General features: G+C 38.4%; 1 protein-coding gene across 1 annotated transcript in view; it reads left to right on the top strand.

Moving 5' to 3' along the window:
* Positions 1–11,450, top strand: part of LOC126350006 (ubiquitin conjugation factor E4 A) — a 74,058-nt gene extending 62,608 nt beyond the window's left edge. The window contains exon 10 of the mRNA XM_050002478.1: positions 11,197–11,450. Coding sequence (XP_049858435.1) covers positions 11,197–11,332 — 136 coding nt within the window. The 3' untranslated portion in view covers positions 11,333–11,450. The remainder of the gene's footprint in view (positions 1–11,196) is intronic.
* The last annotated feature ends 2,568 nt before the right edge of the window (positions 11,451–14,018 follow it).

The raw sequence follows: 14,018 nt of genomic DNA, 5'->3' as shown, positions 1-14,018 counted from the left end.
GGCAAAGACTCTTTGCCTTTAAATATGTCCGCCTGCGCCCGTGCATGCATGGATGGATATGCGTGTGCGCGAGTATACACCCATCCCTCCCTCCCCCAAGGCAAGTCCTTCCGCTCCCGGGACCGGAACGACTCCCCCCCCCAAAACCCACATCCCCTCATCCCCCGACAAAGGTAGGACGTGATGAAAGCTCAAAAAGTAGTAAAACTACTTCACACAGTGAAAATAAAATTATGTTCTACTAAAATTTCATTTTCATTCACACTGCCACCTCCCTGTGCAGATTTCCTCTTTTGTGCCACATATAACTGATTCACACAGTTAAAGAGAAAGATAGGCTATGTTGAAAGCTCAAAAAGTAGTAAAACTATTTCACACAGAGAAAGTAAAATTATGTTCTTCTACAATTTCAGGCTATGTCGCATAAAATAAAAATATTGGCACTCGATATTGCCATTTTAATACCGATATTTTATCAACAGCCCTAGTCTGTGCATCAAAGTAGAGCTCACAAAACTTCATTGGATTGTTCTTCCTCATTGACTGTCAGGCAACAATTGCTGCAGGGTTAAGAACTACCTCCCTATCATAGTTCTGAGGGATATCACGTCATAAACAATGTGTTGTCTGAAAGCTCCCACACCATGTTTGACATTTAAAATTATTTCTTGCTAAATGTACCTATTTAATTATATCAGGGTATCACACTCAATTCAGGAGGTATGACGTCATAAACACTGAGATGAGTGAAAAACTACTACATCATGCTTGACGTTTCAATTTCTTACTCCATTGTTGCTAACACTATTCACAACATTGTAGCCACACAAACACATGATTTTATGACACATAGTTCAATTGATATAATGATAAATAGTGAGATGCATGAAAAAATGCTGCTTCATACATAAAGTTTTAATAAATTTATTCTTTATTACAAAGACACTTCTACAGTTGAGTCAAACACAGTTCAGTTTTTGTTTCAAACAAAAACTTGGCAAAATGAGTAACTGGGAAATGACAAGTTTGTCAGCTAGTTACACATACAAAACAAACATGTCTTACAAGCCACTGAATATGCTTCACAAATAAAAAGAAGTGGAATTTGTATGGCAAAATACTAACAGTATTTCTTTTACTTGCATAAGACAAAATCTCCAAGAATATAGGAGCATCCAAGGAATAACGGAAAGCAAAAAATGATAAAGACATCATATTAATGAACATGAGTCAACATACTCATTACAGTACTGTCTACTTCATATTCTGCTCACCTGCTCTTGCAAACACTGCTCAGTGGCAGATGAATCACAACTTTCGTGTAAGTGATCTCTTCCACATATGGATTCGTCTTCCAGACACAGCAGGTCCTGAAAGACCACCAAGATGGATCTCCAGAAAGAATAACTGGACATTTTACCGCCAGTTAGCTGATTTTGAGCAATGTGAGTGTGCCTAGAACTGGGTGGATCACATTACACCTGTGATCCAAGCTGCTGATGCATCCATCCCAAAGTCATCAATAACACTTAGGAGGCAGCTGATTCTTGGTGGAATGATGAGAGTAGTTTGATTATAAAGGAAAGATGGTTTGTTATGCTAAGGTTCAAGCAATGACCTACAGATGAAAGCCTCGCAGTCTTTCAGATGAGGATAATAATTAGAGTAAGAAGAGGTCATGCTACGAATTGCTGAAGTCCATCAATAGATACACAGCTGCAAGTATGCAAAGATACTAAGAGAATTTTCAGGCAGCACTCACAACCCCCGATAATAGCTCAGAGCAGGTATACCTCCTAACAACTCCGAGATCAGTGTCCAGGCAGTTGAATACTATAAGCACATCACAGCTGATTACAAAAAGGATCTAATAGTTTGTTACCATTGTGCAATGCAAGAGAGGGGTGGTTGGGACAACTGTTTCAAGAACATAGAGGAATATCACCAACTATTTTGCTCGTGGGAGCAGGATTCTGCATTTTCAACGACTTGTAATACTGTGTTAACGACTCGTAATACTGTGCCTGGTCACAACCTGATAATGTACAGTGAAAGTAGTTGAACCAGTGGTTGGAGGGCGCCATCCTTCAGCTTTTTAATGAAATTTGACTATCGGGAGTATTTCCCAACTTGTGGAAAGAATCCATTTTAATCCCAATTCTGAAAACCAGTAGTCAATCTCACCAGCTATTTAGGAAAGACACACTCATATTCCTGTTGTAGAGGAGAGTATGAGGCAATAATATGGTACAGGTTCAATCTTGAGGGGGCAGTTGTTATTTCATAGAAAAGGAGAACAACAATTTTGTTTGCTGCTAACTGCAAGCATCATGCAATTATCAGATTTCTAAGGACTTAGAAACTAAATTCCAGCAGACATCACCATCAGTTGTGTCATATGTATGACTATGCAATTTGTGTGGGTTTGTGAAACAAGATCACTACTAAGTTGTTCCCAGTGTTGGTTCAGGAGATAACACTTCACACTCGATGATTTAATTCAGCTGGAAATGGCAATTCAACAAGACTTCCTCTGCAAGCAACACCTTGTAGGAGTATTCTTGAATTTGTAAAAGGCCTTCACCATCTGGAGGTGTAATATTTTGTTGCATCTCAACAAGTGGGCTTTCTGTGGACACCTCCCAACTTTCATACAGCCCTTCTTATCAGATACAGGGTTAGGTATGACCTGTCTGAACGTTTTAAGCAGGAAAATTACATTTGTCAAGGAAGTGTTTCAAGTGTAATGGTGTTTGTCAGTGAAATAAACAGAACAACATCCATTGTAAGGAGTTCCATACAATGCTCCTTATTTGTAGAGTATTTCTCAGTGTCCTCTAACCTTTCAGCAGAAATTTGTTAGTTGCATTTGATGGTCAAGTGGCTGGAGGAATGGAAAAATGCCACAGGATTAAGTTCTCTTCAGAGAAGAGATTTTCAAATGATTTTAATTGCTCCCACTTTCTAATGTAACTGTTTTAGAGCAGGGGGATACTGTCCTCACTTTTAATGAAAAGGTGAAATACCTGACCCCACTTTTTACGAAAGACTGCTACGGTCATCACACTTTAAAGACTTGAAGTCAAGATACCTCAAGGTTTTTAAATATTTTAAAATGTGTCATTAATATGTCTTAGGTAACAGACTGGGCACATCTGCTCCAATTTTATTAAGCCTTGTGACTTTAACACGGATACCATAGTTATGACTCACAGGACCTTTGAAACTTGATGGATGTGGCACAACATTTGGGTATTAAGATTTCAACAGGTGCTTATTACACAAGCCCTGTTCGTGGCTGGGCTAGCAGCTGGCGAGTCTCCACTATCCATTCAATGTCTTCTCATGGTGCACCAAGAATACAGGACTCTGTCTGTCCCAGAAGGCAGCATCCATCTACATTGGCTGGCCACCACTGAAGCATCTATTCAACAATCATCCACAGGCAATGCAGCATTTGGGAGCAGTGTGGGGGAGAGCCTTGGACGAATTAAGGTGCAAAGACAGAGGTAGAGAGGGGATCGCCCTGTCTACTAAAAATGTCATGCACAATTTTAGAACTGAAGGGTTACGGGAGGAATTGTATCCCAGATTACATCTTGAGATTTAAATCAACTTGAATTTTATTATTGTTTACTGATGGGTCTAAATGGGAGAACTTTATCGGATGCTCAGTCATGGTCCCTGAATGTGTCCTTTGAATAAGGCTCTCAGAACAGTTGTCAGTTTGCATACAGAATTGTTTTTCTATCCTGAGATGAGATCGTGGTAAGAGATTCCTCATCTGCTCTGATTCCCAAAATGCCCTTTTTGCCGTTGGTCAGCTTCACACAGCAGAGGGGATGGTTCAAGATAGCAAAGGTGACATCTTTCTCTTGCAAAGGCAGGTGAAGGAAATAATTTTTTGTTGGGCTTGAGGATACATAGGGATCCAGGGAAATGAAATGACTGGTGCAGCTGCCAAGGAGTCTCTCTCTCTCTGTCGTGCACCTCCAAGTATGTGTGTATTTTTGTAAGCAAGTGTGTTTTGTGTTATTGATATAAAATAATATCAGTGGTCTTAATGAAATGTATACAATTTGGCTTGCTTTCTCCATCTAAAGACACTTCATTACAAAATATGTTGATGTTAGTACTTAACATTTTTGCTCACAGAAAACGCCATCAGCTCGCAAGTTTTATATTTCTTCATTTGCATTATTGTTTCTTGTACCACAACTGCAAAGACAGATTGTCAACTTATGTCTTAACTTATCACTGAGATCTCAATATTTCACCGTGAATAATGCCAAAACTTGCGGCAAACCTGGATTTTAGCATGTTGCGTAATGGCTGAGTCATCCAATCACAATAATCTGCCCATTTTTAAATATATGTGTCCTGGTACTTTGTAATTGATTTTATCTACAGTTATTTCATGTCTTTCCGATTGCATTTCGTTGGTTGTCTTTTATTGCCCTCCATAAATCAATGTTCTTCTTTTGAATTGTTATTTATTATGCTGTGTTTGTTGATATAGTTTGATTTGACGATCTTTTGTTGTTTTAATGATTTGCACCAGCCTTAGACATTGCAATTTACCATCCAAAAACCCTAATCACTAACAGACACAAGTGAACCACTCGTAACCACTCTCTCTTCACACTGCTGGAGGAATGTCAAAGCTGCAATCAAACAATTTTTAGTCTACCTGTCCACTGCCTTGACACACATCTTACACACATTTTGTGAAAAACTCTGGTGGTTGGTGGTGATTCTGTGCAGCAATGAGTTAGAAGTGAGGTGTAATTGACTGGAACATTCTGAAATTGTAAGCCCTGCTTCTGCAAAACTGCTTGCCCGAATACTTTCCACCATTTTGGTGTTTGTCATTCACATTGGCTGAGTCTCCAGTGAATTGGCCACACCACTGTAAGGCTTTACCGTCTTCTCAGGTTTATACAGGTGAGTGTATGTCTGCTGGAATTTCGCTTGTGAGACCTTAGAAATCGAATAATTACATGAAGCTTGCAGACAAAATTGCTGCTCTTTTTCTCTCCTTAATCTTCCATTCAACATTGAAACTGCACACATTATTGCCCCATTCTCCTCTCTTCTACCACAAATGCATTTTCAGATGGAACTACTTGCATCATATTTGGATGTAATCAGAACATACTTTTATGACCTTGGTGTCTCCTCAACTTTATCTACATGCATCCTCCATTGTCCCAGTCTCACATCATTGTACTGTAAACGTAAGGCTTCAGACATACATACATATTTTTTTCACAGCATGATGCAACAGTACACTGACATGAGCTCAACACAAGATTACGGCTATATATTTGGGCAACTGTAAGTACATTACTAAGTGTGGGAAAATGTTGGTATAACAGTCTGCTTACATGTTACTTATATGACCAAATGATCAGTAATTTGTGAGAACTTTATATTTTCACAATATTTGATTGATAAGTAAGATAAAAGAAGTCTCGAAACAAGAGCAAAATACCTAATACTTCTGTTGAGCCTCTTATGTGTATAACATGAATTTATGAATACCATGAAGTAAACCATTAATTATATTTTTTCTTCAGTATTACTTAATCAAGATAATCTGAACTTTGCATATTTATGCATATGTTGCCAATAGAGTGACTAGTTTCAAAAAATCATTATTAGGAGAATACATCAAACAAGCCGCAGTGTCATGTTTAAAATGAAATTTAAAGCGCTTATGATGTGACCTTTGAGTTTACTTGAATGGTGATGTGGTCTTCAATTAACCAGTTTGATGCAGCTCTCCACACTAGTCCATTCTGTGAATGCCTCTTCATCACTAAATAATTACTGTAATCTGCATCCTTTTGAACCTAATTTCTATATTCATCTCTTTACCCTACATACCGCATTGACAATTAATTGGTGTCTCATAATGTGTCCTATCAACTGACCTGTTCTGTTAGTCAAGTTACAATACAAATTTCTTTTCTCCCCAGTTCTATTCAAAATTTCCTCCTGGAGTAGATGATATCACAGTGGAAATGACTGAAGCTGCTGGCCCTATCAGAATTCAGTGGCTTTCTAGAATAGTGAGAATAGTGTGGACATGCGGAAAGATTCCTGCTGACTGGACAGTCAGTTATTGTACCTACTTTCAGAAAGGTAACACTGTGATCTGTGAGAATAACATAGGAATAGCACCATTATGTCGCTGATATAAAAATGTTTATGGCACTGTTAGAAGGGAAGAGATATGGAAAGGTCTGAACAGACTGGAATTATCAAAAGGAACGCAACTGAGAATCAGAAACATGGTCAACAAATGCCTGAATTGTGTTGAATTGGTGGTAAGAACTCAAATAGTGGTTTAGAATGGATAGAGAGATTTGGCAAGGAAGTCACGGACGTCATCATATCTACATCTACATCCATACTCCGCAAGCCACCTGACGGTGTGTGGCGGAGGGTACCTTGACTACCTCTATAGGTTCTCCCTTCTATTCCAGCCTCGTATTGTTCGTGGAAAGAAGGATTGTCGGTATGCCTCTGTGTGGGCTCTAATCTCTCATGGTCTCTTCAGGAGATGTACATGGAGGGAGCAATATACTGCTCGACTCCTCAGTGAAGGTATGTTCTCGAAACTTCAACAAAAGCCCGTACCGAGCTACTGAGTGTCTCCTGCATAGTCTTCCACTGGAGTTTATCTATCATCTCCGTAACGCATTCGCGATTACTAAATGATCCTGTAACGAAGCTCGCTGCTCTCCGTTGGATCTTCTCTATCTCTTCTGTCAACCCTATCTTGTACGGATTCCACACTGGTGAGCAGTATTCAAGCAGTGGGCGAACAAGCGTACTGTAACATACTTCCTTTGTTTTCGGATTGCATTTCCTTAGTATTCTTCCAATGAATCTCAGTCTGGCATCTGCTTTACCAACTATCACCTTTATATGATCATTCCATTTTAAATCACTCCTAATGCATACTCCCAGATAATTTATGGAATTAACTGCTTCCAGTTGCTGACCTCCTATATTGTAGCTAAATAATAAGGGATCTTTCTTTCTTTCTATGAATTCGCAACACATTTCACTTGTCTACATTGAGATTCAATTGCCATTCCCTGCACCATGCATCAATTCGCTGCAGGTCCTCCTGCATTTCAGTACAATTTCCCATATACCACAGCATCATCCACAAAAAGCTTCAGTGAACTTCCAATGTCATCCACAAGGTCATTTATGTATATCGTGAATAGCAACGGTCCTACGACACTCCCCTGCGGCACACCTGAAATCATTCTTACTTTGGAAGACTTCTCTCCATTGAGAATGACATGCTGCATTCTGTTATCTAGGAACTCTTCAATCCAATCACACAATTAGTCTAATAGTCCATATGCTCTTACTTTGTTTATTAAACGACTGTGGGGAATTGTATTGAACACCTTGCGGAAGTCAAGAAACACGGCATCTACCTGGGAACCCGTGTCTATGGCCCTCTTGAGTCTCAAATAGCACGAGCTGGGTTTCACACGTTCGTCGTTTTTGAGACCCGTGCTGATTCCTACAGAGTTGGTTTCTAGTCTCCAGAAAAGTCATTATACTCGAAGATAATACGTGTTCCAAAATTCTGCAACTGATAGACATTAGAGATATAGGTCTATAGTTCTGCACATCTGTTCGACATCCCTTCTTGAAAACGGGGATGAGCGGTGCCCTTTTCCAATCCTTTGGAACGCTATGCTCTTCTAGAGACCTACGGTACACCGCTGCAAGAAGGGGCAAGTTCCTTCGCGTACTCTGTGTAAAATAGAACTGGTATCCCATCAGGTCCAGCGGCCTTTCCTCTTTTGAGCGATTTTAATTTTTTCTCTATCCCTCTGTCGTCTATTTCAATATCTACCATTTTGTCATCTGTGCGACAGCTTTGGAAAAGACATTTAGAATTTCGGCCTTTAGTCTGTCATCCTCTGTTTCATTACCATTTTGGTCGCAGAGTGTCTGGACATTTTGTTTTGATCCACCTACCGCTTCGACATAAGACCAAAATTTCTTTGGATTTTCTGCCAAGTCAGTACATAGGACTTTACTTTCAAATTCATTGAACACCTCTCGCATAGCCCTCCTCACACTACATTTCGCTCTGCGTAATTTTTGTTTGTCTGCAAGGCTTTGGCTGTGTTTATGTTTGCTGTGAAGTTCCCTTTGCTTTCACAGCAGTTTTCTAACTCGGCTGTTGAACCACTGTGGCTCTTTTCCATCTCTTACTATCTTGCTTGGCACATACTCATCTAACGCATATTGTATTATGGTTTTGAACTTTGTCCACTGATCCTCAACGCTATCTGTACTTGAGACAAAACTTTTGTGTTGAGCCTTCAGGTACTCTGAAATCTGCTTTTTGTCACTTTTGCGAAACAGAAAAATCTTCCTACCTTTTTTTAATATTTCTATTTACAGCTGAAATCATCAATGCAGTAACCGCTTTATGATCGCTGATTCCCTGTTCTGTGTTAACTGTTTCAAATAGTTCGGGTCTGTTTGTCACCAGAAGGTCTAATATGTTATCGCCACGAGTCGGTTCTCTGTTTAACTGCTCAAGGTAGTTTTCAGATAAAGCACTTAAAAAAATTTCATTGGATTCTTTGTCACTGCCACCCGTTATGAACGTTTGAGTCTCCCAGTCTATATCCGGCAACTTAAAATCTCTACCCAGAACTATAACATTGTGGGGAAAACTACTCCAAATTATCCTTCATAAGGAAAGTTCACCAAGGATCAACACCTGATGATATGATGTAATGAGCAGGAATTGGAAAACTGACTAAAAGACCTGGCAGAGAGTAATTGAAGAAGCAGGTGTGGAAATAAGCTTAACAAAAAGTGAAATAATGAAAATAAGGAGGACAAATGCAAAAAAATGAAGGCTGTAAGTTGTAATGGAAAAAGCTTTAAAGAAGTTGATGCTTCCAAGTATCCAGAATGTAAATTAACCAAAAAAAGGAACTTTAAGGATGAAATTTCGGAAGGAATAAAAAATTGTTCAATATTTATTGCTAAGAAATAATAAGTAATATTATCTGCCACTTTTGTCTCGTGGATTCAGAATGTTGGACTTGGACAAAGAAAGATCTGAGCAGAATACAAGCAATAAAGATGTGCTAGAAAGGACTTCCAAATACTTAAATTTATAATTGATGTTAATAAATTTCCATTCTCCAGAGATTTGGACCTGTAATTATTACTGGCTTCCTGAAGTCTGAGGGTAATTCCGGAGTCTCATATATCTTGCAGGTGGAATGGTCTTGTCATGACCAGTTTTACCGAGGGACTTAGCAGTTCTGAGGGTATGTTTCTACTCCAGGGGCCTTGTTTCAACTTAGGTCTTTCAGTAATTTGCCAACTTCTTCTTGCAGCAATGCATGTCCCATCTCATCTACTTCCTCTTTCTCTTCTATAATTTTGCCTTCCAAGTCCATTTCCCTTGTATAGTCCCTCTATGTATTTCTTCCACCTTTCAGTTGTCCTATAGGTAGTATCTGTATTTTCTCTAGTTCACATGCTTTTATAGTCTTGCAGCCAATCATGCTTAGTCATTTTGCTCTTCCATTTTTAGACGTCCTATAGTCCCATTCACTGGCTTCATTTGTTGAGCTCTTATGTTTTCTCCATTCATCAATTATGTCCAATAGCTCCTGTCATATCCGTTGATTTCCACTAGACCTTGTCTTTTTACCTACCTGATCCTCCGTTGATTTCACTATTTCATCTCTCGAAGTAACACAGTCGTCATCTACTGTATCCCTATGTAATCGGTTTGAAACCTGAAGGTCTCTTCAGTGTGTACAGACTTCTTCCATGATTCTCAACACAAGTGTTAGTGATGTTTAAATTACACTTGGCACAATTTTCTGCCACCTGGCTTTCACTTTCGTTCCTTTCCCCCAGTCCGTATTATCTTATTCTCTCCCTTAACTATCTGAATAATTTCTTTTATCTCATCATACATTCTTTCAATCGCATTATCATCATCATCATCATCTGCGGAACTACTTCGCATATAAACTTATACTATTGTATCGGGTATTGGCTTCATATCTATCTTGGCTACAGCAATGTGTTCAGTACGTTGTTCATATTATTTTACCCACTTTCAAACTTTCTTATTAATTATTAGACCTACTACTGCATAACTCCTATTTGATTTTGTATCTGTAACACTGTACTGACCTGACCAGAAATTCTGTTCATCCTCACATGAATTTCACTGGTTTCCATTATATCTAGCTCCAACCTACCATTCACATTTTTAAATTTTCTAACCTACCTACCTGATTTAAGGAATTGAACATTCCATGCTCCGATCTGTAGTATGCCACTTTTATTTTTCCTGTCAAAGACATCCTCATGAGTAGTCCCTACCCAAGGATGCAAATGGTGGAGAATTGTACCTCCACAATATTGTACTCAAGAGGATGCTGTCGGTGAAAGTAAGAGCTGCACAATTTCCCCTTGCTTTCAGCCATTCACAGTACCTGCACAGCAAGGCCATATTGGGTGATGTTATACGACCAGATCAATCTTCCAAACTGCAACCAATGAAAAGGCTGCTGCTTCCTCTTCAGGAACCAAGCAGTTGTCTGGCCTCGCCACAGATACCCCACTATTTTGGTTGCACCTGTGGCACGTCTATCTGTTCTTTGAGGCATGCAAGCCAGCCCACCTTGTCAAGGTCAATGCTTCGAGGGGAGTGTGGTTGAATACCGTTGGAAACTCTCAATCTATTATTTGCCATATACAATAAGTATGGAAATGCAGTCGGCACTCATTTATCCAGAATTAAATATTGAGTCAATCACAATAACACATTTTACAATGAAAGTGAAGTAAATTGGAACACATTGTGTAGAGAGTATGATGACTTTTGGTTGCACATTGGACATAAAATATTAGATTATAAAAGCACTTCACTCACACACCACCACCACCACCACCACCACCACCAGCAGCAACAACAACAACTTATGAAAACGTTGCTTTATTAAGGATGAAGCAGGAGAAAGACAAAACAGTTTTGGTCTAGTTGTAATTGGCCTGTTAATTTCCCTTCACATTTTTCATTGCAATTTGAACTAAAAGATTACGTATTTTTAATTTTACATAAAATTATGTTATTGCAAAACTAAAGATTTGCTTTCTGTAATACAGGCATCTGCTGAGCGATCAGACTGACCCGTTCAACCGCTCTCCATTAACTATGGATCAAGTCAAACCTGATGAGGAGCTCAGACATAAAATTGAAGCATGGGTGAGAGAGAAGAAAGAACAGCATCAGAATAATTGAAGTGGCTGAAGATTTATTGTGCACTCATACAAAAAGACACAATCATTTTTAATCATACTTTCATCTTATACTGTTGATAAATGTAATCAATAAATATATATTTTTAAAAACACAGTTATACATTAGTCAAAATTCATCATATATCTCATTCTGCTTTTGATCTTTTTAGTGTTGGGGCTGTGTGCTCTAATGGTGGTGGAAAGGTGGATGTTGATACTAGTTTGTAGGTACATCTTTAAATTTTGTGCCTTGTTTGTAGGGTTATGTTGATACCTTTCTGAATTTTTAATTACCAAAGGAATGAATGTGAACATAATAGAAGAAATTGTATTAGGATCCACAAGTTCGAAAGCTTATACAGAGACTTCCAGTAACAAAATACTGGTTCACTCCCAGGACACTTGCAGTGCTGCAGGTTTATTATTGAATGTTTTACATTTGTCCATACTGGTTTCATCCCACAATGTTATACAGGATCTCACATGTGTGTGCACATGCACTTTGCACTCCGAATTGTAAGTGCATTGCTCCTGTTCTGCTTTGTTTTGTTTCAAATAAACTGGTTTTATCGCACGGTATTCTGTGGACTTGCATATATTTGCATCATTTAATTACGTCATACGTGTATAGCTTGTATTCTGCTCAATTTTTTTGTTCACATCTCTTACTCATATTGTCCTGTATTTAATCGAGTATGCATGTTAGCAGCTTCTGACAGAAACAGTATTCAACTTCATTACATTTTAATCCATGATAAGTAAGCAAGTCTACTTTGAATGGTGCGCGTTGCTTCTTGCCACAGAGTATGCTTTGTAATCTCAGTGACAGAATAAGCAGTTATTGTGCCAGGTACTATTGCACACCAAAAATATAGTGAATGTACTTCCACTGCACTGAATGCCACTATAGTCAGCAAACTAGTTACACAAAATTCGCCACTACATCCAATGATGAAACCCTGAGGATGGCGAGGAGTGGTGCACAATATTTTTCAAGTGCCTTATTCAATTAAAAATTTTCATTACAGTAGGAGCATGATTCTAGCAGACTGATTTCTCATAAAGTTTATTACTTGTGTTACCTGTTAATAACATGGGAACACAGCTGTGTTAAGTACTGTTGATCTTCCACATTTGTAATGTAGAATGCTTATGTTCTTACTGTGCTATTCGACATTCAAGTACAGTGTAAACTTGGAGATGAAATGGACTCCATTGCATGTCGTTAAGGCGCATTTACACTGAGCTCAAAATAAAGTTCACAACATTGTTCGCAGCTTGGTATAAACACAAAAACAGTGTTCCACGACTATAGGAAAGCTCAAAGGAACATTATGAGTGTTTGCTTGTGCTCTGTCCCAATTCAGGAACTATTTGAGATATGGATGGCTTTGAAATTTGGAATAAACATGCAAGGCTTTGATAGGAATCTCCTGTTGCCAAAAACCGAAGAGTAACAGTAGGTCTTTGCTTAATAGGAATTGCTTTTCTGAAATTTATGTGTCTTCGACACAACTAGCCATTATAACATTTGTTATAATTTTGGAACCCGAAAGCAAAATAGTAGTGAAGTTATGAACACCAGAACTTTCTCTCGAACTCAGCTCAGAAAGCATGTCATTCCCACCATGTCTTCTATAGTACCAGTCAACCCCTCGATTCTTTAAAGAATTGAACTCCTATGTATAAAACTGCTTCAAACGTCTGATTAATTTACAAATGAGTCAGTGTGAGAAAAAGTTTAGAAAAGATTTGACATTAAGCTTAAAGTTTGTCGGAAATCGGTAGTGCTCTCATTATGAAACACTGGACGAGTATAGTTCGGATAATTTGTGCTCGATTTTGATGAAAAGCAAGCTTTTCACACGTCTCAATGTCTATGACAACGTAGCTCCAGAACTATGCCACACAGTATGTAGTTTTTGACAGACCAAATCCAGCTATTTATTACAATTGTCATTGCTTTAGTATTAAGCCAATCTTTTACATTACGCTCGGCATTAGAGTTGGAGAAGATTTGGCACTAATATTGTCAGAAGAATATGTGTGGATGTCATTGTAATTGAAGGGCATGATTTATGTAACTTTGGACCAGAGGGTAACATGTAACTGACTTGTTACAAGAGAACATCCCAGTAATAAACACCTTTAAACTGTGAAGACGGTTATTTACTGGGCTCGACATTTACTGCAACAAAAAAAGAAACAGAACAAAAATAAGAACACTCAAGATAGTACAGTCACAGATCAACTTCTGGGCAAGACGAAAAGCTATGTATACAGCAGAGTTTAAAAATATGTTTTTGTTCACAACATTGTTGGCAACAATGCTCAATGGATATGTCTCCATCTACGATAGCAACAAACATACATATTCACATTGTCTGCTACATTGAACTGGCAGCAAACATTTCACACAGTGTATTATTCACTTTAAGAGCTACTATATGACAAGTGAGGAGGAAGAATTAGTAATACTCTGAAATAGACAAAGAAATAGATTTAATCGTCATTGGTGGAATGAGAGCACTTAGTACCTTTCTATTAGCTTTACACACAATTTCAAATGTTTATGAAACTTTTTCTTCCTAACAGCCTCACAACATGATGAAAGGAAGAAAGTTTATTGCTTACCACATTTTCACTGGTCAGGCAATAAAACGTCGGATTACACAAAATGTTTTCAT

The sequence above is a fragment of the Schistocerca gregaria genome, chromosome 1 (genome assembly GCF_023897955.1).
Source record: "Schistocerca gregaria isolate iqSchGreg1 chromosome 1, iqSchGreg1.2, whole genome shotgun sequence".
Lineage (NCBI taxonomy): Eukaryota > Metazoa > Arthropoda > Insecta > Orthoptera > Acrididae > Schistocerca > Schistocerca gregaria.
This window is presented reverse-complemented; position numbering and strand designations above follow the sequence as displayed.